The following is a 26,304-nucleotide window of genomic DNA, read 5'->3' on the forward strand; positions in this document are numbered from 1 at the left end:
GCAGCTATGGGGGGTGTGGACGGACGGACAGACGGACACAGGAATGGGACAGACAGCAGGCTGGGGGGGTAGCAATGGGGAGGTGTGGACGATAGGACACAGGAATGGGACAGACAGCAGGCTGGGGGGGTAGCTATGGTTGTGTGTGGATGGATGACGCCAGGCTGGGGTAGCTATGGGGAGGTGTGGACGGACAGACACAGGAATGGGACAGACAGCAGGCTGGGGGGGTAGCTATGGGGGGGGTGGACGGATGGACGGACACAGGGATGGTGGGTCTCTAAGGCAATGTCTATTAGATTCATGAGACTACGTACCCAGGGCCTGGCAGAAGACAGCCTCATCCCAGACCGGGCGGTGCAGCGCCCCTCTGTGGGTCCCGCCCCACCCGAGCCCCACTGTGGCCTGCGAGCACTCAGCCAGCCCCCCGCCACACGGGACGAAGAGCTCCGAACCCCAGGAGACCAAAAAAGCCGAAAACAACCCCCCGGCCAGGTTGCTCTACAACCCCAAACAACGTAAAGGAAAATAAACATAAAAAATTAAAATAAAATAATAAAAAAAACCCAACCATTTTATTTTGCATTTTTGGAAAAAACTGGAGGGGGGAGGAGAAATAGAAACAGGCTTAAGACCAAAACCACAATTTCTTTTTTTTTTTTTTTTTGATTTTTGTGGTTTTTTTATATCGCAAATAGTATAGTACAATGCGGCACCCCGGGGTCAGGGAGGGAGGTCGCCTGGCGCCCTGGCTCTGAGCGGGGAGGGGGGTGAGAGGCGAGACGGGGATCTCTGAAGCCCAAGGAGGGGTGAGGGAAGCTTTGGTCCTTGGCTGGGGCGGGAAAAAGGGGGCGGGCCGCCGAGGGGTCGGAGGAAACGTGTGAACCCTGTCGCCATCTAGTGGCTGCGACGCCCAGCACAGCGAGGGGAGACGCTGGCCTCCCCCGCCAGGGTGAGCTGTGTTTAGCCCCCAGGGAGATGGGTGGGGCGGGGGCAGCCGGGGGCGTGGTCATGGCTGCGCAGGGGGGGCGCGTGGAGCGGGGTGAGGGACTGCGCACGCTCGGGGCAATCCGGCTCGGCGGGAATTGCCGCGGCTGTAGGATCCGGCGGTCTGTGCCCGGAGGATGTGCCTGACGGATCCGTGCAGGATCGCCCCCGTCGCTCTGGGTCATCGCTAGGCGGGACGGCCGGGTCTGTCTGGGGTTGCCACGTCTGTCTGTGGGATTGTCTCATCTGTCTGGGGGAACTGGCCACGGAATCGCCGCATCCGTCTGTCTTGGGGATCGCAGTGTCCTTCTGTCTGAGCCCCGGCTGCCACTTGGCCCTGTCTGTCCGTCCCCCTGTAGCAGCAAGCTGCAGCTCAATGCACCTGGTGGGATTTGCACTCTACTGTTCAACCCTGAGGTATTGCCCAGAAAAGCACCCCCGCTGGAAACTGGCCATGGCAGAGCTGGGCTAGAACGGGGGGGCCCCGCCGCCCCAGATCCTGGAGGGAGGGTTAGCCGATCCCTGGCCCTGCCAGGAGAGGAGACTGAGGAGCGGCCCAGGCACCTGTGTCCGCATGGCGTGTGTGACACTCAAAGGAATGGGTGGTGGGGGGCTATGCAACATCGCCCCGGATTCCTCTTCTCCCTTTGCAGCCAGGGCTCCACCTGGTGCAGGGGGCCCCAAAACAGACACAGAATTGAGATCCTCCGTCAAGCCCCCGCAGACACCCCCAACCTGGAATCTAAGCTGCCCTACACTGGCCCGGCTGCCCCACGGGGAGGGCAGCGAGGAAGACCCAGTTGGGGGAGCGATGCCCGAGGGGCTGGGGGGGGGGGACACCCTGACTTTTCCTTGGCCTTTCAACACTGAACAGAAACAAAATGGGGAGCGGGGGAGGGAAATACCTTTTCCTTGTGTCTTTCGCCTCCAACGGCAGAACCTAGAGCTACGATTCAAGTAACATGTTAGCCAGGGGAGGAAGGTTTCAAGTATCAAACGAAAGCCCCCCTGCCGATGCACAGAGGGATGCCTGCCCCACAGCAGCTGCCCCATGGAGAGAGGACGCCATGGCCCCCTTCCACATCTGCCCAAATCTGGGACTAGCTGGGTGGGGGGGTCTCTGCTGCCAGCCAGTCCTACCACCCACTGCAACCGAAGTGGAGCTGATCGTGCGCACCCCATCCAGGGGGGTGACTGGCCACACCCCCCCCTCCTTGGGGCACAGAGGAAACTGACCAGGGAGTACCCCACCCCTGCCTCAATCCACAGGTAGAACCACTGCCCTGCCACACGGGTGTGGGAGGAGCCGAGCAAAGCCACACCCCCTTCCCCGAGTGGGAGGAGCCAGGGGAAGCGTAACCGTTTTGAAAATAGGAGATTCAAGTTTCGGGGCGGGGGGGCGATCCAAGTCCCCCCGGCCGAAGGGGGAAGGGCATTAGGGAGCCCCCCCCCCCGAACTAGGAAGAAGTTTGGGTGCCACTTATCCCACTCCCCCCTTGCAAGTGGTTATTTAAAGCTGACAGATCTGGGGGGGGCTCCCCCACTCCAGGGAGTGTGAGTGCGGGGGGAGGTGGGGATAAGCCATCAGTGCTAGAGCCCCCCACGGATGGGATGTGTGGGGCATGGAGGCAGCAGCCAATTCCAAGGCAGCCGGCTGAGGCGCCGAGCCCGGGGGGGAAGTGGGGGGTGGTTAAGACAGGGTTTCTTTATGGGCGCTCATGTACCCACCAGTACCAACCCCCCCCCCCATCCTGGCTCCCATCACCCCCTGGGGGCAGTACCAGCTCCAGCCGCCCCCGACCTTACCCAGCACGGAGAGGCCCAAACAGCCCCCCACATCCCTTCCCGGCACAGAGACGGGGGGAGCGGGGTCCCCCCAGCCCCCCTTGCTCCCCCCAGCCGTGGAAGGCCCCCAGCCCCCGTGATTCAGTGCATGGCTTTAGTAAAAGGTCTCTTCAAGTCTCTGGCCCCGCCCGGCCATTAGCTGTCTTTGATCAGCAATTTCTCCTCGGGGCAGCGGAAGGGCGGCCCGGCAGGCGGGGGTGCCGGGGGCCCCGAGTCCTCGCAGAAGCGGGCACAGCCCTCGGGGGTGATGTGGCGGCAGGAGCGCAGGTCGATGCGGGGAGAGGCGCAGGCAGCGTCGGAAGAGAGGCAGACACTGGTCCGTCAGGCGGTTACACCCTGCGGGCGGGGGGGACGGTCAGACAAGGGGCGCAGGCGAACGGCCCCTGTACACCCGCGGGACACGGGGCCCCAGCCCTCACGGGAGCGCCAGAGCTAAGGAAGCCTGGAGTAACACGTGTGTCTGTCGGCTGGCCCACAGCCGGGCTGCGGGGACGGAGTGAGGGGCACCGGCAGGGCTGGGGGGGGGGGCTAGCAGGGGCTGTGGGGCAGGGGGTGGGCTGCAGGTTGGGCGCAAGGGTTTGCCGGCAGGGCTGGGGGGGCGGAGCAGAACTGGGGGGCACTGCGGGGTTGGGCGGTGGGCTGCGGGTTGGGCACGAGGGGCGGGTGGCAGGGCTGGGGGGCTGCGGGGGCGAGTGCAAGGGGCACTGGCGGGACTCAGGGGGAGGAGGCGGCCTGGCAGGGCAGGGCTGGGGGGCTGCGGGGCGAGTGCAAGGGGCACTGGCGGGAATCGGGGGGAGGAGGCGGCCTGGCAGGGCAGGGCTGGGGGGCTGCGGGGCGAGTGCAAGGGGCATTGGCGGGACTCGGGGGGAGGAGGCGGCCTGGCAGGGCAGGGCTGGGGGGCTGCGGGGCGAGTGCGAGGGGCACTGGCGGGACTCGGGGGGAGGAGGCGGCCTGCAGGGCAGGGCAGGGCTGGGGGGCTGCGGGGCGGGTGCGAGGGGCACTGGCGGGACTCGGGGCAGGAGGCGGCCTGGCAGGACTGGAGAGTGGGCGCGAGGGGCGGTGGCGGGGCAGGGGCCGCGGAGGGGGGCGGGCGCGAGGGGCGGTGGCGGGGGCAGGGCCGCGGGGGGGGCGGGCGCGAGGGGCTGGGGGCGGGGCAGGGCAGCGGGGGGGGGGGGGGCGCGAGGGGCGGGGCAGGGCCGCGGGGGGGCGGGCGCGAGGGGCGGGGGGCGGGGCAGGGCAGCGGGGGGGGCGGGCGCGAGGGGCGGTGGAGGGGCTGGGCCGCGGGGGGGGCGGGGCGCGAGGGGCGGGGGGCGGGGCAGGGCCGCGGGGGGGCGGGGCGCGAGGGGCGGGGGGCGGGGCAGGGCAGCGGGGGGGGCGGGCGCGAGGGGGCGGTGGCGGGGCTGGGGCCGCGGGGGAGCGGGCGCGAGGGGCGGGTGGCGGGGCTGGGCGCGCGGGGGAAGCGGGCGCGAGGGGCGGGGGCGGGGCAGGGCAGCGGGGGGGGCGGGGCGCGAGGGGCGGTGGCGGGGCTGGGCCGCGGGGGGAGCGGGGCGCGAGGGGCGGGGGCGGGGGGCAGGGCAGCGGTGGGGGGCAGGCGCGAGGGGCGGTGGAGGGGCAGGGCCGCGGGGGGCGGGCGCTCACCGGAGAGGTTGATCTCGGCCAGGCTGTCGCGGAGGGGGGAGTTAGCAGCGGTCAGCAGGTGCACGGACGGGTCACCCACGTGGTTGCAGTGGCTCAGGTCCAGCTTGGCGAGCTGGGGCGTGTGGCGCACGACGAGGCGCAGGGAGGAGTCGGTGATGTCCAGCCCCGACAGACGCAGCTCGGACACGTTCTGCAGCCGGCCCCGGCTCTCCGTCTGACCTGGGGGAGGGGACAGGTCAGCGCCCCCGGCACAGCGCCCCCTGCTGCCGCTGCGGGGCACTGCCTCCCCCGCCCACCTGCATCACAGCGCCCCCTGCTGCCGCTGCGGGGCACTGCCTCCCCCGCCCCCCCCCCCGCATCACAGCGCCCCCTGCTGCCACTCCGGGGCACTGCCTCCCCCCTGCCCTCCCCGCATCACAGCGCCCCCTGCTGCCGCTGCGGGGCACTGCCTCGCCCCGCCCCCCCCCCGCATCACAGCGCCCCCTGCTGCCGCTGCGGGGCACTGCCTCCCCCTGCCCTCCCCGCATCACAGCGCCCCCCTGCTGCCGCTGCGGGGCACTGCCTCGCCCGCCCCCCCCCCCCCGCATCACAGCGCCCCCTGCTGCCGCTGCGGGGGCACTGTCTCCCCCGCCCCCCACCCGCATCACAGCGCCCCCCTGCTGCCGCTCCGGGGCACTGCCTCCCCCGCCCCCCACCCTGCATCACAGCGCCCCCTCCTGCCGCTCCGGGGCACTGCCTCGCCCGCCCCCCCCCCCCCCGCATCACAGCGCCCCCTGCTGCCACTCCGGGGCACTGCCTCCCCCGCCTCCACCCTGCATCACAGCGCCCCCTGCTGCCACTCCGGGGCACTGCCTTCCCCGCCCCCACCCTGCATCACAGCGCCCCCTGCTGCCGCTCCGGGGCACTGCCTCCCCCCGCCCCTACCCGCATCACAGCGCCCCCTGCTGCCGCTCCAGGGCACTGCCTCCCCCCGCCCCCACCCGCATCACAGCGCCCCCTGATGCCACTCCGGGGCACTGCCTCCCCCCGCCCTCCCCGCATCACAGCACCCCCTGCTGCCACTCCGGGGCACTGCCTTCCCCCGACCCCGCATCACAGCACCCCCTGTTGCCGCTCTGGGGCACTGCCTTCCCCTGTCCCCCCCCGCATCACAGCGCCCCCTGCTGCCACTCCGGGGCACTGTCTTCCCCCAACCCTGCATCACAGCGCCCCCTGTTGCCGCTCCGGGGCACTGTCTTCCCCCAACCCTGCATCACAGTGCCCCCTGCTGCCTTTCCCCGATCCTGCATCACAGCGCCCCCTGCTGCCGCTCCGGGACACGGCCTTTCCCAACCCTGCATCACAGCGCCCCCTGCTGCCTTCCCCCGATCCTGCATTACAGCGCCTCCTGCTGCCTTCCCCCCGATCCTGCATTACAGCGCCTCCTGCTGCCTTTCCCCGATCCTGCATTACAGCGCCCCCTGCTGCCTTCCCCCGATCCTGCATCACAGCGCCCCCTGCTGCCGCTCCAGGGCACTGCCTTCCTCGCCCCGCCTGCATCACAGCGCCCCCTGCTGCCGCTCCGGGGCACTGCCTTCTCCCGACCCCCGCATTACATCGCCCCTTGCTGCCGCTCCAGGGCACTGCCTTCCCTCGCCCCCCCCCCCCGCATCACAGCGCCCCCTGCTGCCACTCCGGGGCACTGCCTTCCCCCGCCCCCCCCGCCGCATTACAGCGCCCCCTGCTGCCATTCCAGGGCACTGCCTTCCCCTGCCCCACCCCCGCATCACAGCACTCCCCGCTGCCGCTCCAGGGCACTGTCTTCCCCCACCCCCGCATCACAGCGCCCCCTGCTGCCGCTCCAGGGCACTGCCTCCCCGCTGAGTCTGCCCCCACATCACAGCACCCCCTCATCCCCACCTGGCTTGCTGTCTGTGGGGGGCAGCAGCAGCTCCCGGAGGTGCGAGTCCTTCACGTCCTCGATCCAGCGCAGGTCAAGCAGCCGCAGTGCAGGGAAGCTGGCGGTGCTGAGCGCCGAGACGGAGCACCACGAGCAGCCCGTCAGGACCAGCTCCCGCAGGCCTGCAGGAGGCAGCAGAGATGCAGAGTCAGGGGGAGAAGCCAGGCTCTCATCTCCTGCCCCCCCAACCTTCGGGGCCCACTGCCTCCCGGAGCTGGGGAAAGATCCCAGGAGCCTGGCTCCAGCCCCCCTACCCTGCAGCCTGTTGATGAGCCACATGAGCTGCTTCTTGGAGATGTTGGTCCAGCTGAGGTCCAGGCTGGCCGGCTGCCGGCGGATGATGCCGCTCAGCATAGACGGGGTGATTGATTTTCGGGCGGCTCAGGTCAATGCGGGTCCACAGGCGCTTATCACAGCACCTGGAGGAGGCGGGCATGGAGACAATTAGAGAGCACCTCTACTACAGTCAGTACGGTACCAATACCCCATCCCACTTACGCACGGATACAATCAATACGGTAAAAAGATCGGCTATCTTCCCATCTAACCCAGCTCCCAGAGCACTAATACAATCAATACGGTAAAAAGATCGGCTATCTTCCCATCTAACACAGCCTCCAGAGCACTAATACGAATCAATACGGTAAAAAGATCGGCTATCTTCCCATCTAACCCAGCTCCCAGAGCACTAATACAATCAATACGGTAAAAAGATCGGCTATCTTCCCATCTAACACAGCCCCAGAGCACTAATACAATCAATACGGTAAAAAGATCGGCTATCTTCCATCTAACCCAGCTCCCAGGCAGAGCACTAATACAATCAATACGGTAAAAAGATCGGCTATCTTCCCATCTAACACAGCCCCCAGAGCACTAATACAATCAATACGGTAAAAAGATTGGCTATCTTCCCATCTAACACAGCCTCCAGAGCACTAATACAATCAATACGGTAAAAAGATCGGCTATCTTCCCATCTAACACAGCCTCCAGAGCACTAATACAATCAATACGGTAAAAAGATTGGCTATCTTCCCATCTAACACAGCCTCCAGAGCACTAATACAATCAATACGGTAAAAAGATCGGCTATCTTTCCATCTAACACTGCCCCCAGAGCACTAATACGATCAATACGGTAAAAAGATCGGCTATCTTTCCATCTAACACTGCCCCCAGAGCACTAATACGATCAATACGGTAAAAAGATCGGCTATCTTCCCATCTAACCCAGCTCCCAGGCAGAGCACTAATACAATCAATACAGTAAAAAGATCGCTATCTTCCCATCTAACACAACCCCTTGCCCAGCACTAATACAATCAATACGGTAAAAAGATCGGCTATCTTCCATCTAACACTGCCCCCAGAGCACTAATACGATCAATACGGTAAAAAGATCGGCTATCTTCCCATCTAACCCAGCTCCCAGGCAGAGCACTAATACAATCAATACGGTAAAAAGATCAGCTATCTTCCCATCTAACACAGCCCCCAGAGCACTAATACAATCAATACGGTAAAAAGATCGGCTATCTTCCCATCTAACACAGCCCCCAGAGCACTAATACAATCAATACGGTAAAAAGATCGGCTATCTTCCCATCTAACACTGCCCCCAGAGCACTAATACGATCAATACAGTAAAAAGATCGGCTATCTTCCCATCTAACCCAGCTCCCAGGCAGAGCACTAATACAATCAATACGGTAAAAAGATCGGCTATCTTCCCATCTTACACAACCCCTTGCCCAGCACTAATACAATCAATACGGTAACGGTACCAGCCACTGCCTCCAATAGGGCAATGGGACCAGCCCTCGGACAGCTGGTCCGCATGGGCCCTGCAGCCCTCCCCCGATGCCTGCGTGGCCCTGCCCCGTCTGTCCCCCCTCCTAGCCCTCGGGAGCTGGCGCCTGACCCCCCAGCCCCGTATGGGGCCAGGCCCCGCAGGCGCGGAGGAGAAGGCTGTGCAGACGCTCTCCTCCCAGCGACTACTTCCTGCTGGGGCCCTGCGCCCTCCGGTGGGCAGACGGCAGAACTGCAGCAACGGTCCCCGGGCAGAAATGGTAACTTGCGCTCGGCTCCTTGGCTACGCGCCCGGGCAGCGGCGCGGCATTTCCCCAAGAGCACAAGCTGGTAACGGCGCCATTCGCCGCCTCGGCCAATGGCAGCACCGGGCGCTGGTCAGCACCTATAGCCCTCCCGCGCATCACTGACACTCCAGCTCCCCGGAAAACGATTTCTCCCCCTCCCCCCGGGCCTTGGGAGACAGGCCAATCCTCTACACCCAGCCCCCCAAGCCTGCAGCCACACACCACACCTCAGACACCCCCCCAGGGGCCTGCCCCTGCCACAAACCCCGGTGCCCGCTCCCTGCGCACGTCTAGACAAGCGACACCAACACAGGAGCTAACCACAGCACCTCGGCAATGTGACACGTGCATCAAGTGCCAGCCAGGTCCCCGGCCCTGGGCATTGGCCCCGCTGGACGGTCTCTGTCCGACGTCAGGGCAGGGAACACGCAGGGGACGTCTGAACCCGCCAGGCAATTCAGGCCTGGATTTCGAAGTCGCCAGCCTGCTCCAAAGACTGTTAACCAGCACTTACCCGGCCAGTCTGGCTCCCTGGGTAACAGGACAAAGGCAACGTCCCCTCTCTGGCTATTCGCCTCCCACCCCACACGCTGAGGGGGAGCCACTGCCGCCCCGACTTGCTTCGCCTCATTCACACACGCAGCTTCTGCAGACCCCTGCTACTGGCCTCGCTCCCACCCTCTGGTGAACTGGGCGTCGCCCACGAAAGCTTAAGCCCGAACAGATCGGCCCGTCTCTAAGGTGCCAAGCGACCCCGCGTGTTTTTACAAGCAATATGGTAAAGGCTCCGGTTTCCAGACAATACGGTACAGGCCTGCCCCTCCTAACTCCTGCAGCAAGTCTCCACCCCACAGCTCCCCCTTGTGGCCCCAGAGATCACTGCACCTTCTGCAGTGCCCATGGGACCCACAGCCCTCCTGCCCCACATCTCACCCATGGGACCCACAGCCCTCCTGCCCCACATCTCACCCATGGGACCCACAGCCTTCCTGCACCTCCTGCCCCACATCTCACCCATGGGACCCCCTCTCTCCCACCCCATGGGACCCACAACCCCCAGCACCTTCTACCCCACATCTTGTGCATGGGACCCCCTCCTCCTGCGCCATGGTAGACACACAGGCCACGAACCCAGCCCTTGTTTGAGTCCCTGACAGCCCCACTGCAGGTCAAGGCTCAGGAAACCCACCCATAGAGTCAGTCGCAGCGCCCCCTAGTGCACTCAGGGGCATTGGGCCAGCCCTGCTGGGCCCTGGCCCGCTCCCTGCCCCACAGTGCCTCCTCGCACCGCCCTGGGGCACTGGGCCAGCCCTGCCTGCCAGGGGATAGCGCCCCCTGCTGGGCCCTGCCCTGCTCCCTGCCCCACAGCGCCCCCTAGCGCCACTCAGGGGCATTGGGCCAGCCCTGCCTGCCAGGGGAGAGCGCCCCCTGCTGAGCCCTGCCCTGCTTCCTGCCCCGCAGTGCCCCCTAGCTCCACCCTGGGGCACTGGGCCAGCTCTGCCTGCCAGGGGAGAGCGCCCCCTGCTGAGCCCTGCCCTGCTCCCTGCCCCACAGCGCCCCCTAGCGCCACTCAGGGGCATTGGGCCAGCCCTGCTTGCCAGGGGAGAGCAGCAATGCTGGGCCCTGCCCCGCAGCGTACCCTAGCGCCGCCCTGGGGCACTGGGCCAGTCCTGCCTACTAGGGGAGTGCCCCCTGATGGGCCCTGCCCCGCTCTCTGCAGCACAGCGCCCCCTAGTGGTGCACCTGGGACCTGCATATTGCCCACCACCCCCTAGTGGTGCATGAGGATCCTACTGCATGGCAGCCTCCACCCTGCAACCCCAGGACCCTCTAGTGGCCCCTGGTGGGACTCCAACGCAGCGCCCCCTGGCCCCGTGGAGCAGTACTGCAACCTCACATCCGCACAGCGCCCCCAGCGATGCCCGTGGTTACTGCAGCTGGGCGGCGCCCCCCCCTTACCATCGGCTCCAGGTCCGGCACACGCGCATGCAGACGCAGAGCTCGCGGTAGCTGAGGTGCTGGAAGACAGCCAGCCAGACGTCGCGCTGCATGACGTGGTCCGAGCCGCTGTCCAGGGGCAGCGAGTCCGGCTCGGGGCTGTCGGGGGGCGGGCGCACCACGTGCCGCTCCAGCTGCAGCAGGGGCTTGGGGGGCGAGGGCACCAGGGGCCACTGAGGAACTGAGTCCGGGCCACCATGTGCAGGCCTGTCTGCCCGGCCGGCCGCCCCCCCTTGCGGCCTCCGGCCTGCTGCTTGGCTCGCTCGCTGCCCCGGCTGGCGGCCCGGTGGTGGTTCTCCTTCTCCTGACAGTTCGCCCGCGGCCCCTTGGGCTGCTTGCCGTTGCGGGCCGCCTCCGAGCCGCCATTGCGGCCTTCCTCCTCCTCCTCCTCCTCCTCGTCCTCCTCCTCGCTGGCGCTGAAGCCGAGGGCGGCCAGGCGCTGGGCCCGGGAGGTGGGCGAGGCGGCCCGGCTGGAGCCACCGCCGGAGCCCTCCGAGCCCCGCGAGTCTGTGTCCGAGTCCGAGTCGGAGCTGGAGCTGGAGCTGCTGCTGTTCTTGACTCGTTCCAGCATCTGGCACATCTGCTTGAAGCGCTCCAGCTTCTCCCGCTGGTGAGACTTGTCCGACTGGGCCGAGCCCTCCAGCAGCCCCGCTGGAGCCTTCGCTTTCTGTGGGGCAGAGCGGGGACTATGGGACGGGGGCCCTGCGCCTCTAAGGCGCGCCTGCTCCCAGCCCGCCTCAGGGTGGGGCGCAGGCTGGGGGCGGGATCGGGACAAGGGGCCTGTCTCTGGGGTGGGGGGACGCTGGCTGGGGGGGGGCGGATCAGGACAAGGGGCCTGTCCCCGGGAGGGGGCGGAATGGGGACGAGGGGCCTGTCCCCTGGGGGGGCGGGATCGGGACAAGGGGCCTGTCTCCGGGGTGGGGGGGTGCTGGCTGGGGGGGGCGGGATCGGGACAAGGGGCCTGTCCCCGGGGGGGGGCGGAATGGGGACGAGGGGCCTGTCCCCGGGGGGGCGGGATCAGGACAAGGGGCCTGTCCCCGGGGGGTCGGAATGGGGACGAGGGGCCTGTCCCCGGGGGGGTCGGAATGGGGACGAGGGGCCTGTCCCCGGGGGGGTCGGAATGGGGACGAGGGGCCTGTCCCCGGGGGGGGCGGGATCAGGACAAGGGGCCTGTCTCCGGGGTGGGGGAGTGCTGGCTGGGGGGGGCGGGATCGGGACGAGGGGCCTGTCTCCGGAGTGGGGGGGGCGCTGGCTGGGGGGGGGGCGGGGATCGGGACAAGGGGCCTGTCTCCGGAGTGGAGGGGTGCTGGCTGGGGGGGCGGGGATCGGGACAAGGGGCCTGTCTCCGGGGTGGGGGGGTGCTGGCTGGGGGGGCGGGATCGGGACAAGGGGCCTGTCTCCGGAGTGGGGGGGGCGCTGGCTGGGGGGGCGGGATCGGGACAAGGGGCCTGTCTCCGGGGTGGGGGGGGCGCGATCGGGACAAGGGGCCTGTCTCCGTGGTGGGGGGGCGCTGGCTGGGGGGGCGGGATGGGACGAGGGGCCTGTCTCCGGAGTGGGGGGGGCGCTGGCTGGGGGGGCGGGATCGGGACAAGGGGCCTGTCTCCGGGGTGGGGGGGCGCTGGCTGGGGGGGGCGGGATCGGGACAAGGGGCCTGTCTCCGGGGTGGGGGGGCGCTGGCTGGGGGGGGCGGGATCGGGACAAGGGGCCTGTCTCCGGGGTGGGGGGGCGCTGGCTGGGGGGGGCGGGATCGGGACAAGGGGCCTGTCTCCGGAGTGGGGGGGGGCGCTGGCTGGGGGGGCGGGATCGGGACGAGGAGCCTGTCTCCAGGGTGGGGGGGCGCTGGCTGGGGGGGGGCGGGATCGGGACAAGGGGCCTGTCTCCGGAGTGGGGGGGGGCGCTGGCTGGGGGGGCGGGATGGGGACGAGGGGCCTGTCTCCGGAGTGGGGGGGGCGCTGGCTGGGGGGGCGGGATCGGGACAAGGGGCCTGTCTCTGGGGTGGGGGGGCGCTGGCTGGGGGGGGCGGGATCGGGACAAGGGGCCTGTCTCCGGGGTGGGGGGGCGCTGGCTGGGGGGGGCGGGATCGGGACAAGGGGCCTGTCTCCGGGGTGGGGGGCGCTGGCTGGGGGGGCGGGATGGGGACGAGGGGCCTGTCCCGGGGGGGGGGGGATCGGGACGAGGGGCCTGTCTCCGGGGTGGGGGGCGCTGGCTGGGGGGGCGGGATGGGGACGAGGGGCCTGTCCCGGGGGGGGGGGGATCGGGACGAGGGGCCTGTCTCCGGGGTGGGGGGCGCTGGCTGGGGGGCGGGATGGGGACGAGGGGCCTGTCCCCGGGGGGGGGACGGGATCGGGACGAGGGGCCTGTCTCCGGGGTGGGGGGCGCTGGCTGGGGGGCGGGATGGGGACGAGGGGCCTGTCCCGGGGTGGGGGGGCGCAGGATGGGGGGGCGGGATGGGGACGAGGGGCCTGTCCCGGGGTGGGGGGGCGCTGGCTGGGGGGGCGGGATGGGGACGAGGGGCCTGTCCCGGGGTGGGGGGGCGCTGGCTGGGGGGCGGGATGGGGACGAGGGGCCTGTCCCCGGGGGGGGGACGGGATCGGGACGAGGGGCCTGTCTCCGGAGTGGGGGGGCGCTGGCTGGGGGGGCGGGATGGGGACGAGGGGCCTGTCTCCGGGGTGGGGGGGCGCGGGATGGGGGGGCGGGATGGGGACGAGGGGCCTGTCCCGGGGTGGGGGGGCGCTGGCTGGGGGGGCGGGATGGGGACGAGGGGCCTGTCCCGGGGTGGGGGGGCGCTGGCTGGGGGGCGGGATGGGGACGAGGGGCCTGTCCCCGGGGGGGGGACGGGATCGGGACGAGGGGCCTGTCTCCGGGGTGGGGGGCGCTGGCTGGGGCGCGGGATGGGGACAAGGGGCCTGTCTCCGGGGTGGGGGGGCGCGGGATGGGGACGAGGGGCCTGTCCCCGGGGGGGGGGGACGGGATGGGGACGAGGGGCCTGTCTCCGGGGTGGGGGGGCGCGGGATGGGGACGAGGGGCCTGTCCCGGGGGGCCGGCCTGGTCTCACCTCCAGGTCGCCGGGCCCGATCTGGCCCCAGGTGGAGGGCCGCGTGGGAGATGGACCCTTTCACCTCCAGGTCGCCGCTCCCCACGCGGCCCCAGCCTGGCAGCGGCTGCAGCTTGTTCCCGTCCGACGGCTGCTCGGAGGCCTGGGGGCACCAAGCAGGCTGGTCTCAGCGGGCGGCGGCTCCTGGCCCCAGGAATGTGCCCTTGGGGGGGCCTGGGCAGCCCCCGACCCCAATGGGGCCCCGTGAGCGAGCCCCCCCCTCTCCAGGCAAAGGCGCAATGCTCGGGGAGGACAGGGAGGGTGGGGCAGGCGATGAAGGGGACTGGCAGCTCTGAGGGAGGGGCTGAGAAGCGGGGCGCGGGCCCTCCCCCTCCACCGGAGCCGGGGCCCCCTCACTCCCCCACAGAAATGGCTGGAAGGTCAGAGCCACTCACCTTCTTCAAGTGTTTGTCCCGCCCGCCTTTCAACTGCGCGAGAGGAAACATCGGTTAGAGCCAGGACCCCTGGGCTGGGGCAGTAGGGTTGGGGGGGGAGCCAGGACCCCTGGGCTGGGGCAGTAGGGTTTGGGGGGGGAGGCAGGACCCCTGGGCTGGGGCAGTAGGGTTTGGGGGGGAGGCAGGACCCCTGGGCTGGGGCAGTAGGGTTTGGGGGGGGAGGCAGGACCCCTGGGCTGGGGCAGTAGGGTTTGGGGGGGAGGCAGGACCCCTGGGCTGGGGCAGTAGGGTTTGGGGGGGGGAGCCAGGATCCCTGGGCTGGGGCAGTAGGGTGGGGGGGGGGAGCCAGGACCCCTGGGCTGGGGCAGTAGGGTTTGGGGGGGGAGGCAGGACCCCTGGGCTGGGGCAGTAGGGTTTGGGGGGGAGCCAGGACCCCTGGGCTGGGGCAGTAGGGTTTGGGGGGGGGGAGCCAGGATCCCTGGGCTGGGGCAGTAGGGTTTGGGGGGGGAGGCAGGATCCCTGGGCTGGGGCAGTAGGGTTTGGGGGGGGAGGCAGGATCCCTGGGCTGGGGCAGTAGGGTTTGGGGGGGGAGGCAGGATCCCTGGGCTGGGGCAGTAGGGTTTGGGGGGGGAGGCAGGATCCCTGGGCTGGGGCAGTAGGGTTTGGGGGGGGAGGCAGGACCCCTGGGCTGGGGCAGTAGGGTTTGGGGGGGGAGGCAGGACCCCTGGGCTGGGGCAGTAGGGTTTGGGGGGGGAGGCAGGACCCCTGGGCTGGGGCAGTAGGGTTTGGGGGGGGAGGCAGGACCCCTGGGCTGGGGCAGTAGGGTTTGGGGGGGAGGCAGGACCCCTGGGCTGGGGCAGTAGGGTTTGGGGGGGGAGGCAGGACCCCTGGGCTGGGGCAGTAGGGTTTGGGGGGGGGAGCCAGGACCCCTGGGCTGGGGCAGTAGGGTTTGGGGGGGAGCCAGGACCCCTGGGCTGGGGCAGTAGGGTGGGGGGGGGGAGCCAGGACCCCTGGGCTGGGGCAGTAGGGTTTGGGGGGGGGGGAGCCAGGACCCCTGGGCTGGGGCAGTAGGGTTTGGGGGGGGGAGGCAGGACCCCTGGGCTGGGGCAGTAGGGTTTGGGGGGGGGAGGCAGGACCCCTGGGCTGGGGCAGTAGGGTTGGGGGGGGAGGCAGGACCCTTGGGCTGGGGCAGTAGGGTTTGGGGGGGGAGGCAGGACCCCTGGGCTGGGGCAGTAGGGTTTGGGGGGGGAGGCAGGACCCCTGGGCTGGGGCAGTAGGGTGGGGGGGAGGCAGGACCCCTGGGCTGGGGCAGTAGGGTTTGGGGGGGAGGCAGGACCCCTGGGCTGGGGCAGTAGGGTTGGGGGGGGAGGCAGGACCCCTGGGCTGGGGCAGTAGGGTTTGGGGGGGAGGCAGGACCCCTGGGCTGGGGCAGTAGGGTTTGGGGGGGAGGCAGGACCCCTGGGCTGGGGCAGTAGGGTGGGGGGGAGGCAGGATCCCTGGGCTGGGGCAGTAGGGTTTGGGGGGGGAGGCAGGACCCCTGGGCTGGGGCAGTAGGGTTTGGGGGGGGAGGCAGGACCCCTGGGCTGGGGCAGTAGGGTTTGGGGGGGGAGGCAGGATCCCTGGGCTGGGGCAGTAGGGTTTGGGGGGGGAGGCAGGACCCCTGGGCTGGGGCAGTAGGGTTTGGGGGGGGGCCAGGACCCCTGGGCTGGGGCAGTAGGGTTTGGGGGGGAGCCAGGACCCCTGGGCTGGGGCAGTAGGGTTTGGGGGGGAGCCAGGACCCCTGGGCTGGGGCAGTAGGGTTTGGGGGGGAGGCAGGACCCCTGGGCTGAGGCAGTAGGGTTTGGGGGGGGCAGGATCCCTGGGCTGGGGCAGTAGGGTTTGGGGGGGGAGGCAGGACCCCTGGGCTGGGGCAGTAGGGTTTGGGGGGGAGGCAGGACCCCTGGGCTGGGGCAGTAGGGTTTGGGGGGGAGGCAGGACCCCTGGGCTGGGGCAGTAGGGTTTGGGGGGGGAGCCAGGACCCCTGGGCTGGGGCAGTAGGGTTTGGGGGGGAGGCAGGACCCCTGGGCTGGGGCAGTAGGGTTTGGGGGGGAGGCAGGACCCCTGGGCTGGGGCAGTAGGGTTGGGGGGGGGAGGCAGGATCCCTGGGCTGGGGCAGTAGGGTTGGGGGGGGGAGGCAGGACCCCTGGGCTGGGGCAGTAGGGTTTGGGGGGGGAAGGCAGGACCCCTGGGCTGGGGCAGTAGGGTTTGGGGGGGGAGGCAGGACCCCTGGGCTGGGGCAGTAGGGTTGGGGGGGGAGGCAGGACCCCAGGGCTGGGGCAGTAGGGTTTGGGGGGAGCCAGGACCCCTGGGCTGGGGGGAAGAGGGCTTTGGGGGAAGTGCAGGGACCAGGTCTCCCGGACTCTCTCCCTGGCTCTGACCTTTTTCTTGGGCCCCGTGTCGGGGGGCGGCAGCTCCTTCTCCTTCTTGCGTTTGTGGGCGCTGGTGGGGGACTCTTCTGTGGGGGGCGGGGCCGGCAGCAGCTTCTTCTTGTGCTGGGCCAGCTCGTCCGTCAGCTTCCACCGCACCCCGTCCTCCCCATTGTCCGCCCGGCGCTTCCCCGCCCCGTCGCCGCCCGAGTCCTGGGGGCGAGACCGAGTGGGTGGCCCTCCCCGGAAACCCTGCCCTCCGGCGCCCCCAAACACCCCCGGGGGCCCCCCCAAACACCCCCGTGGGCCCCCCCAAACACCCCCGTGGGCCCCCCCAAGCACCCCCGTGGGCCCCCCCAAGCACCCCCCGGAGCCCCCCCATTCTCCCTCTTGCCTCCCAGCCCCTCCACCCTGGCACCCACTGCCCCCCCGCCCCGCAGGAAAGAGCCGCAGCGCCACCTGGTGGTCACACAGTGGCAGCAGACACCCCCCAGCTGGGAAAGGCGGGGGTCCCATTCCTCCTCCCCCCCACCCCCAAGCCAGCCAATCCCCTAGGGTCAACGCAGCGGCCCGGGGCCCATTCCCAGCCCCCACACTGGAGGGGGGGGCACGTACCTTGGTGGATTTCCCTTCCCGTTTGCACTTGGGGCATTCCCAGCAGTTGGGAATCTCGTTGTTAATAACGGCTTCCGCCTTCCCCATCTGTGCGGACAGACAGACAGACACTGAGCCGCCCTTCCCGGCCTGCACCCAGCCCTGTTGCAGGGGGCATGACGGACGCCCCCGTCCCCCCAGGGCCTGCGAGAGTCTCCCCCGGCTCCGCAAAGCACCATGGGACGTGCCGAGCCAGGAAAGGGCTCGGGGCCGGCGCTCCGGGGGGGCCGGCGCCGGGGGCTCTGATCGCGCACACGCGTCAAGCGGGTTCAGACGCATCAGCCCAGCCGGCCTTGGGCACCAGCAGGGGGCGTTCTCCCCTCCCGACACATCGGGGAAACTGAGGCACAGAGCCAGGCAGCGGCGTGTCCAAGGTCGCTCAGCGAGTCTGGGGCACAGACCCCTGGAGTCCTGGCACCCAGCCCCCGGAGGCCCCAGGCTGGGAGGTCGCCGGGCGTGGCGCTCACCTTGAGGCAGGCGGGATGGACGATCTCGTTGCAGATGGAGCACTCCATGAGCGACAGGTTGAATTTCTCCTCCTCCCCCTCCACCGTGTCCTCCTTCCCGGCCTCGCCGCACAGCAGGCACACGGCCGTGTGAGGCAGGACGGGCTGCGGGTGGCAGGGACGGGCCCGGGGGCCAGATGAGCAGCCAGCTCTGCCACCAGGGGCCCTGGGGAGCGCCCAGGGACCACCCCTAGCCAAGATGCGGCTGCCTCTGGGGACCGGAGGGGCAGGGGCCAGTTATGTAGGGACCCCTCTCCCAGCACTGCCAGGAGCCACCTCTGGGGTGGGGCACAGGGGAGCCATTATGTCGGGCTCCCCCCCAGCACTGAGAGGAGCCCCCCGGGGGAGGGGCCAGGGCCTGTTCACACCGGGACCCGCCCCCCGGCACTGGGAGGAGCCCCCTGGGGGAGGGGACAGGGCCTGGTCACACAGGGACCCGCCCCCCCAGCACTGAGAGGAGCCCCCCGGGGGAGGGGACAGGGCCTGGTCACACAGGGACCTGCCCCCCGGCACTGGGAGGAGCCCCCTGGGGGAGGGGACAGGGCCTGGTCACACAGGGACCCGCCCCCTGGCACTGGGAGGAGCCCCCTGGGGGAGGGGACAGGGCCTGGTCACACAGGGACCCACCCCCAGGCACTGGGAGGAGCCCCCCGGGGGAGGGGCCAGGGCTTGTTCACCCAGGGACCCGCCCCCCGGCACTGGGAGGAGCCCCCCGGGGGAGGGGCCAGGGCCTGGTCACACAGGGACCCACCCCCAGGCACTGGGAGGAGCCCCCCGGGGGAGGGGCCAGGGCTTGTTCACCCAGGGACCCGCCCCCCGGCACTGGGAGGAGCCCCCAGGGGAGGGGCCAGGGCCTGGTCACACAGGGACCCGCCCCCCGGCACTGGGAGGAGCCCCCCAGGGGAGGGGCCAGGGCCTGGTCACACAGGGACCCGCCCCCCGGCACTGGGAGGAGCCCCCTGGGGGAGGGGACAGGGCCTGGTCACACAGGGACCCGCCCCCCGGCACGGGGAGGAGCCCCCCGGGGGAGGGGCCAGGGCCTGGTCACACAGGGACCCACCCCCAGGCACTGGGAGGAGCCCCCCGGGGGAGGGGCCAGGGCTTGTTCACCCAGGGACCCGCCCCCCGGCACTGGGAGGAGCCCCCAGGGGAGGGGCCAGGGCCTGGTCACACAGGGACCCGCCCCCCGGCACTGGGAGGAGCCCCCCAGGGGAGGGGCCAGGGCCTGGTCACACAGGGACCCGCCCCCCGGCACTGGGAGGAGCCCCCTGGGGGAGGGGACAGGGCCTGGTCACACAGGGACCCGCCCCCCGCACTGGGAGGAGCCCCCCGGGGAGGGGCCAGGGCCTGTTCACACAGGGACCCGTCCCCCGCACTGGGAGGAGCCCCCCGGGGGAGGGGCCAGGGCCTGTTCACACAGGGACCCGTCCCCAGCACTGGGAGGAGCCCCCCAGGGGAGGGGCCAGGGCCTGGTCACACAGGGACCCGCCCCCCGGCACTGGGAGGAGCCCCCTGGGGGAGGGGCTAGGGCCTGTTCACACAGGGACCCGCCCCCTGGCACTGGGAGGAGCCCCCCGGGGAGGGGCCAGGGCCTGTTCACACAGGGACCCGTCCCCCGCACTGGGAGGAGCCCCCCGGGGGAGGGGCCAGGGCCTGTTCACACAGGGACCCGTCCCCCGCACTGGGAGGAGCCCCCCGGGGGAGGGGCCAGGGCCTGGTCACACAGGGACCCGCCCCCCGGCACTGGGAGGAGCCCCCTGGGGGAGGGGCTAGGGCCTGTTCACACAGGGACCCGCCCCCCGCACTGGGAGGAGCCCCCCGGGGGAGGGGCCAGGGCCTGTTCACACAGGGACCCGCCCCCCCGTACTGAGAGGAGCCCCCCGGGGGAGGGGCCAGGGCCTGATCACACAGGGACCCGCCCCCCGCACTGGGAGGAGCCCCCCGGGGGAGGGGCCAGGGCCTGGTCACACAGGGACCCGCCCCCCGCCCCGAGATGAGTTCCCCCCCCCCCCCGGGGCAGCTGGAGGGGCTGGCCCCGGGCACCCGCCTGCCGCGCCCCCCGCTCACCGCCGTGCACTGCCTCATGAGGCAGGACTGCTTCATGCGCCCCGGGCCCCCGAACTTCTTCATGTCCTTGCAGAAGTGGCACTCGCCGCACTCGTTCCGCTGGCAGGCGTGGCACTTTCGGCAGCGCGTCCGGCGCCGGCGCGATCCAGCCCCCGCCCCTTTGCTGGACGACATTGGCTACCTCCCGCTTCAGCTACTCTGCAGGCTGGGGCAGGGAGACGCCCGGCATTAGCGGGTCCCACGCCCCCAAATCAGGACCAGTCCCCCCCCAGCTATACCCACTAGACCCCTCTCCCCTCCCAGAGCGGCCCGAGGTCAGAGCCCACACCAGGGGAACGAGGAGGTAGGACAGCAGCCACCCCAGGTGTCTGGGCTAGCAGGGACGGCTGGCAGCCCGCGAGTGCCATGCCCTGCAGAGCCCAAGCCAGGGACTGTGCAACACGGCCCAGGCTGGAGACACTAAGGTGGGACACGGGGCCCTCGCCAGCAGCTGGAATCAGATCCCAGGCCCTGTCGCACGGGGGAGGTGCGTGTGTGTTTGGGTTTATAGACTAAGGGCTCGTGTGTGGCATGGCAGCACCAGGCCTTTGCTTGGGGTACAGAGAGTTAGGATAGGGGGCCCTGGTTTGTCATGGTGACCTGTGGAACTCCCTGCTGCTGTGTTTGGTGTCAAACACACAGGCAGATAGAGCACGTGAGTGTCTGATCTAGTACTGGGGGATGGATGCCAGGATAGATGGTCTGAAAAAGGGGTCTGGGCTATTGCTGAACAGCTCTTCCCCAGCTGTCCCACCCCAGAGGTAGCTACATCGTAGAGGCATGAGCCAGACCCATTAACTGTAGAGATGTTTGGCTAACAGAGATGCTGTGAACCCCCTTCACCTGCAAGGCTACTTCTGCACCGTGCCCTGACCAAGAGAAGTGCCCCCCAGGCCAGGTGCCGCCCCAAACCGGCCGAGATCTGGGCCCCCTTGGGCCGGGCGCTGCCCCGAGCCCGGCCGAGATCTGGGCCCCCTTGGGCCAGGCGCTGCCCCGAGCCCGGCCGAGATCTGAGTCCCCTTGGGCCGGGCGCTGCCCCGAGCCCGGCCGAGATCTGGGCCCCCTTGGGCCGGGCGCTCCCCCGAGCCCGGCCGAGATCTGGGCCCCCTTGGGCCGGGCGCTGCCCCGAGCCCGGCCGAGATCTGGGCCCCCTTGGGCCGGGCGCTGCCCCAAACTGGCCGAGATCTGGGTCCCCTTGGGCCGGGCGCTCCCCCGAGCCCGGCCGAGATCTGGGCCCCCTTGGGCCGGGCGCTGCCCCAAACTGGCCGAGATCTGGGCCCCCTTGGGCCGGGCGCTGCCCCGAGCCCGGCCGAGATCTGGGCCCCCTTGGGCCAGGCGCTGCCCCGAGCCCGGCCGAGATCTGGGCCCCCTTGGACCGGGCGCTGCCCCGAGCCCGGCCGAGATCTGGGCCCCCTTGGGCCGGGCGCTGCCCCGAGCCCGGCCGAGATCTGGGCCCCCTTGGGCCGGGCGCTGCCCCAAACTGGCCGAGATCTGGGCCCCCTTGGGCCGGGCGCTGCCCCGAGCCCGGCCGAGATCTGGGCCCCCTTGGGCCAGGCGCTGCCCCGAGCCCGGCCGAGATCTGGGCCCCCTTGGACCGGGCGCTGCCCCAAACCGGCCGAGATCTGGGCCCCCTTGGGCCAGGCGCTGCCGCGAACCGGCCGAGATCTGGGCCCCCTTGGGCCAGGCGCTGCCCCAAACCGGCCGAGATCTGGGCCCCCTTGGGCCGGGCGCTGCCCCGAGCCCGGCCGAGATCTGGGCCCCCTTGGGCCAGGCGCTGCCCCGAGCCCGGCCGAGATCTGGGCCCCTTGGGCCGGGCGCTGCCCCAAACTGGCCGAGATCTGGGCCCCCTTGGGCCGGGCGCTGCCCCGAGCCCGGCCGAGATCTGGGCCCCCTTGGGCCAGGCGCTGCCCCGAGCCCGGCCGAGATCTGAGTCCCCTTGGGCCGGGCGCTGCCCCGAGCCCGGCCGAGATCTGGGCCCCTTGGGCCAGGCGCTGCCCCAAACCGGCCGAGATCTGGGCCCCTTGGGCCGGGCGCTGCCCCGAGCCCGGCCGAGATCTGGGCCCCCTTGGGCCGGGCGCTGCCCCAAATTGGCCGAGATCTGGGTCCCCTTGGGCCGGGCGCTGCCCCAAACCGGCCGAGATCTGGGCCCCCTTGGGCCGGGCGCTGCCCCAAATCGGCCGAGATCTGGGCCCCCTTGGGCCGGGCGCTGCCCCAAACCGGCCGAGATCTGGGCCCCCTTGGGCCGGGCGCTGCCCCGAGCCCGGCCGAGATCTGGGCCCCCTTGGGCCGGGCGCTGTCCCAAACCGGCCGAGATCTGGGCTCCCTTGGGCCGGGCGCTGCCCCAAACCGGCCGAGATCTGGGCCCCCTTGGGCCGGGCGCTGCCCCAAACCGGCCGAGATCTGGGCCCCCTTGGGCCGGGCGCTGCCCCAAACCGGCCGAGATCTGGGCCCCCTTGGGCCGGGCGCTGCCCCAAACCGCCCGAGATCTGGGCCCCCTTGGGCCGGGCGCTGCCCCAAACCGCCCGAGATCTGGGCCCCCTTGGGCCGGGCGCTGCCCCAAACCGGCCGAGATCTGGGCCCCCTTGGGCCGGGCGCTGCCCCAAACCGGCCGAGATCTGGGCCCCCTTGGGCCGGGCGTTGCCCCAAACCGGCCGAGATCTGGGCCCCCTTGGGCCGGGCGCTGCCCCGAGCCCGGCCGAGATCTGGGCCCCCTTGGGCCGGGCGCTGCCCCGAGCCCGGCCGAGATCTGGGCCCCCTTGGGCCGGGCGCTGCCCCGAGCCCAACCAAGGTACCAGACAGAGGAACCAAGTGATCATGGCCAGACAGAGGGCTCCTGGGTTCTCTCCCAAGCTCCGGGAGGAAAGAGGGGTCTAGTGGTTAGCGCGTGGGGGGGCAGGGACTGGGAGCCAGGACTTCTGGGTTGTATCACCACCTCTGGGTGGGGAGTGGAGTCCAGCGCCTCTTCATCTAACCACTAGACCCCACTCCCAGCCCATAACATCCTAGTCACTGGCAACTGCGTTTCTAAAGACAACTGCACCAAGGCCTAGGGCCGGGAAAGGCAGACGGACATGAACAGGCCCCCTGTGCCACTCCAGCTCAGACCAACGGGCCTGTGTAATCCGGCCTCCAGCCCCCAGCACTGGATCAGACACCCACACGCGCTATCTGCCTGTGCATTTGACACCCAAGCACAGCAGCAGGGAGTTCCACAGGTCACCATGGCAAGCCAGGGTCCTTGCCCAAACCCTGTACACACCAAGCAAAGGTCTGGCCCTCCCATGCCACACACGCTCTTGGTCTATAAACTCAGGCATTTTAGTTTCTCCTCCTCTGCAGAGATATGGGCATTGCCTCTGAAACCTACTGATGGCAGAGGAGACAGCAGCATTATTAACTACTGCACTGCCGCCCCGATCAAAGAGGATTTCACTGCAGTTTTGTGAGGAGCACATGGATGTTAGGTTTGTACTACAGGGAGATCAACATCAGGTCCCCGGCCCACCCTGCCCAGAGCCCAGCTGAGAGGCGCTGCCCAGAGCATGGCCACGAACATGGGGGAAAGAACCCTGTCTTCATCACAGAGAAGGAAACTGAGGCCCACAGAAATTTCATAGCTTGCGTGGGGTCACAAAGGGGGTCTGGACAGAGCCAGGATAGAACCCAGGAGTCCTGGTTTCCAGCCCCACCATCTCTGCTCTAACCACTAGTCCCCAGCTGGAAGGCAGATACTGAAACAGAGCTTCTGCCTGGACAGGCCACAGCCAGACATCCCAGCCACCAGCAACTGGGCCCCTCCCTCCCATCAGCCTCCCCCCACTGCCCCCACACCCGCCCTTAGCCCACAGCCGCCAACAAAGAAAATATAACGAGGAAATTAATATCAACACAGCACTGATGGGGGGGCAGGGGCTGTGGGGCAGAAGTGAGGGGCACTGGCAGGGCTGGGCTGGGCTGGCAGGGGCTGCAGGGTGGGAGTGAGAAGCACTGGCAGGGCAGGGGGGCAAGAATAGGGGGCCAGGTTCAGGAATGGGGGATCCCAGCAGGGCTTGGGGCAAGAATGGGGGGCCAGGTTCAGGAATGGGGGGCCCCAGCAGGGTTTGGGGCAAGAATGGGGGGCCAGGTTCAGGAATGGGGGGCCCCAGCAGGGCTTGGGGCAAAAATGGGGGGCCAGGGTGAGGAATGGGGGGCACCAACAGGGCAGGAGGGCAAGAATGGGGGGCCAGGTTCAGGAATGGGGGACACCAGCAGGGTACGGGGGCAAGAATGGGGGGCCAGGTTCAGGAATCGGGGGGGCACCAGCACGGCTTGGGGCAAGAATGGGGGGCCAGGGTCAGGAATAGGGGGCACCAGCAGGGCCCCCCAGCACACCCTCACCCTCTAGTCCTTTTCCTCCCCCTGGCCTGCAGCTCCCCTTCCCCATGCCCAGCCCCCCCACATACCTGGCCCCACATGCTGCGGCTGGCCCCCCTCCCCGGGGCTGCCTGTGACCCCAGCCGTGGGATCGGGGCTGCCCCGGGCCCTGCCAAGCCCCTGGCCGGGAGACACGAGCCAGCAAGAGCCCAGCACAACCCCGGGCTTCCCCACCGGCAACTGCTTCCCCGGGAAATGGAGCAGGGAAAGTTTGGTTCCTGGTGGCCCCTGCTGCCCCCAGGGCTCCCCAGCTGGCTGCCCCCCCCTTTTCTCTCTCCCACAGACCCCCCCCCCTGCATGCAGCTCCCGGATCTGCCTCCCCCCCATGCAACCTGCAAGGGGGGGGAATGCAGAATAATGGTGCAACAACAAAGGGGGCCGGCAGCGGGGGGGGAGGTGGTGGGAGGTGATTGCCCAGCCCCTTCGTGCTTGGGGACCTACGGGGGGATCCCCCGATTTCCCCAGCCCGCCCCCCCCCCCCTTCGGCTGCAGTCTCGGGCACCCCGCTGCGTCTCTGCTCCCTGCCGTGGAAGCCGGGCCTGCGCTGGGGGCAGCTGGGAAAGCCACCCCCATTTCCCAAATCTCGGCTCCCCACATTCCCGGGCAGGAGCCCCCCGAAAGGCAGCCGGGCTGCGGGGGGCTGGGCGGGGGGGCGAGGGCTGGGGCGACGGCAGGATCTCAGCGGAGGCAAAGAAACTTACCAGGATCCCAGCGGCCTGGCAGGGAGAGCTGGCTGGCAGCACCTACCCACCCATCCCTAGGGTGGCTCTGCTGTTTCGGGGGTGGGGCCCCCCAGAGACCCGCGGGGGGGGCCGCTTACCTGCTGGGGAGCCATGGGGCTGCGTGGGATCCGGCGGGGGCCACAGTCTCTTCCATGGGGCGGAGGAGAGAGAAACTGCAACCAGCCCAGACTTTTGTTTCCTTCGTCCCTAGAGCGGGCGGGGTGGGGGGGGTTGGAGGGGGGGCTGGGAGGCGGCTGCTGAGGTGCGATGTGGGGGACCCCCCCGGCCTACGCCTGACCCCCACCCCCCAATCCGGGCTGGGCCACCCCCCCTTTACCCTTCACCGCTCCCTTGTCCTTGGCAGAGGCAGGGGCTGGGGGAGGGCGCCGAGTTCACGTGCAGCCCCCTAACTGCACCCCCCCCGCCCAGTCCCCTGCCCCCCCGAGCGCTCAGCCCCTCCCGGGCTCTGCCAGGGGCGGGGGGGCTCCGAGCTCCCACCCCCACCAGGGACCGGCCCCTCCCCCAGCAGGGAGCAGCGCCCCCCCGGGTGCGGGGTGACCCCCCTTTGCGGGGGGCTCTGCCCCTTCCGAGCCCGCGGGGCCCCCCCGCTGCAGAGGGGGGAGCTCAGCCCCCCAACGTGGGGCTCTAGCCTGAGGGGGGTCCCGAGCTGCTCCCAGCCCCCCCGCACATAAGGGGGCGGGGCCTACGCGGCTGCCTCGTTTCCCCCTCCCCCCACTCGGGCTGGCTCGTGCGGGGGGGGGAGGGGCGGCCCCAGGCCCCCCCCTGGAGAAGGCAGAGAGGGGGAGGGGTGCCGCTGCGGGGAGGGGGGGCCGGGCCCCCGAGGCTGCTGCCGCCGCCGCCGCCGCTGCTGCTACCGCCGCCGCCCCCTCCTCCTGCAGCCGGGCTCAGCCCCTGCCCCTCCCCCTCCCGGCCCCGCAAACACACAAAACCCATCATGGCGGCCCGCCGCCAGCCCCGGCGCGCGCGCGGCCTCCTGGGAGACGTAGTTCCCCGGCCGCCGGGCCGCCTTCCCGCCCAGGGGCGGGCGCCGAGCGAGCGGACTACAAAGGTCATGGCGGCCGGCCCCGCGCAACGCCTCTTGGGAGATGGAGTCCCCCCGCCCAGCCCCGTTCATGCCTATGGGGAAGAGGGGAATGTTTGGACTACAAACGCCATGGCGGCGCAGGGAGGCCGGGCTCTCGCGCTGCCTCATGGGAGATGTAGTTTGTGTTACACCCCCCCCCCCCTCCCAGCTCCTGCGTTTTCCTGCGAGGGAAAGAAAGGGAGGGGGTGCCTGGGCCGTAAGCGCCATGGCAGCGCGAGGGGGAGGGGGGCTCGCGTTGCCTTATGGGAGATATAGTCCCCACCCCAGGGTGTCTGTTTATGTCCGTGTTTTGACTACGACTGTCATGGCGGCGCACAGCAAGGGCTCATGGGAAATGTAGTTCCTCAGCTGCCCGAATCCCACGTCTCAAGGCGGGACAGGGGGCATGGGAGCACTAC

At 70.0% G+C, this 26,304-nt stretch overlaps 1 protein-coding gene across 1 annotated transcript; it reads right to left on the reverse strand.

Moving 5' to 3' along the window:
* Positions 1-558: 558 nt before the first annotated feature.
* FBXL19 (F-box and leucine rich repeat protein 19) lies at positions 559-25,731 on the reverse strand. Its single transcript, XM_075928712.1, is given in 14 exon segments — positions 559-3,108; positions 3,110-3,168; positions 4,471-4,689; positions 6,370-6,531; positions 6,664-6,784; positions 6,786-6,828; positions 10,468-11,173; positions 13,562-13,703; positions 13,996-14,028; positions 16,413-16,613; positions 17,016-17,102; positions 17,522-17,665; positions 19,628-19,832; positions 24,900-25,731. Coding segments are annotated over 13 exon segments (2,232 nt in total). The 5' UTR covers positions 19,802-19,832; positions 24,900-25,731; the 3' UTR covers positions 559-2,967.
* Between the last annotated feature and the right edge of the window lie 573 nt (positions 25,732-26,304).

This window comes from Pelodiscus sinensis, chromosome 4 (assembly GCF_049634645.1).
Source record: "Pelodiscus sinensis isolate JC-2024 chromosome 4, ASM4963464v1, whole genome shotgun sequence".
In the NCBI taxonomy this organism is placed as follows: Eukaryota; Metazoa; Chordata; order Testudines; family Trionychidae; genus Pelodiscus; species Pelodiscus sinensis.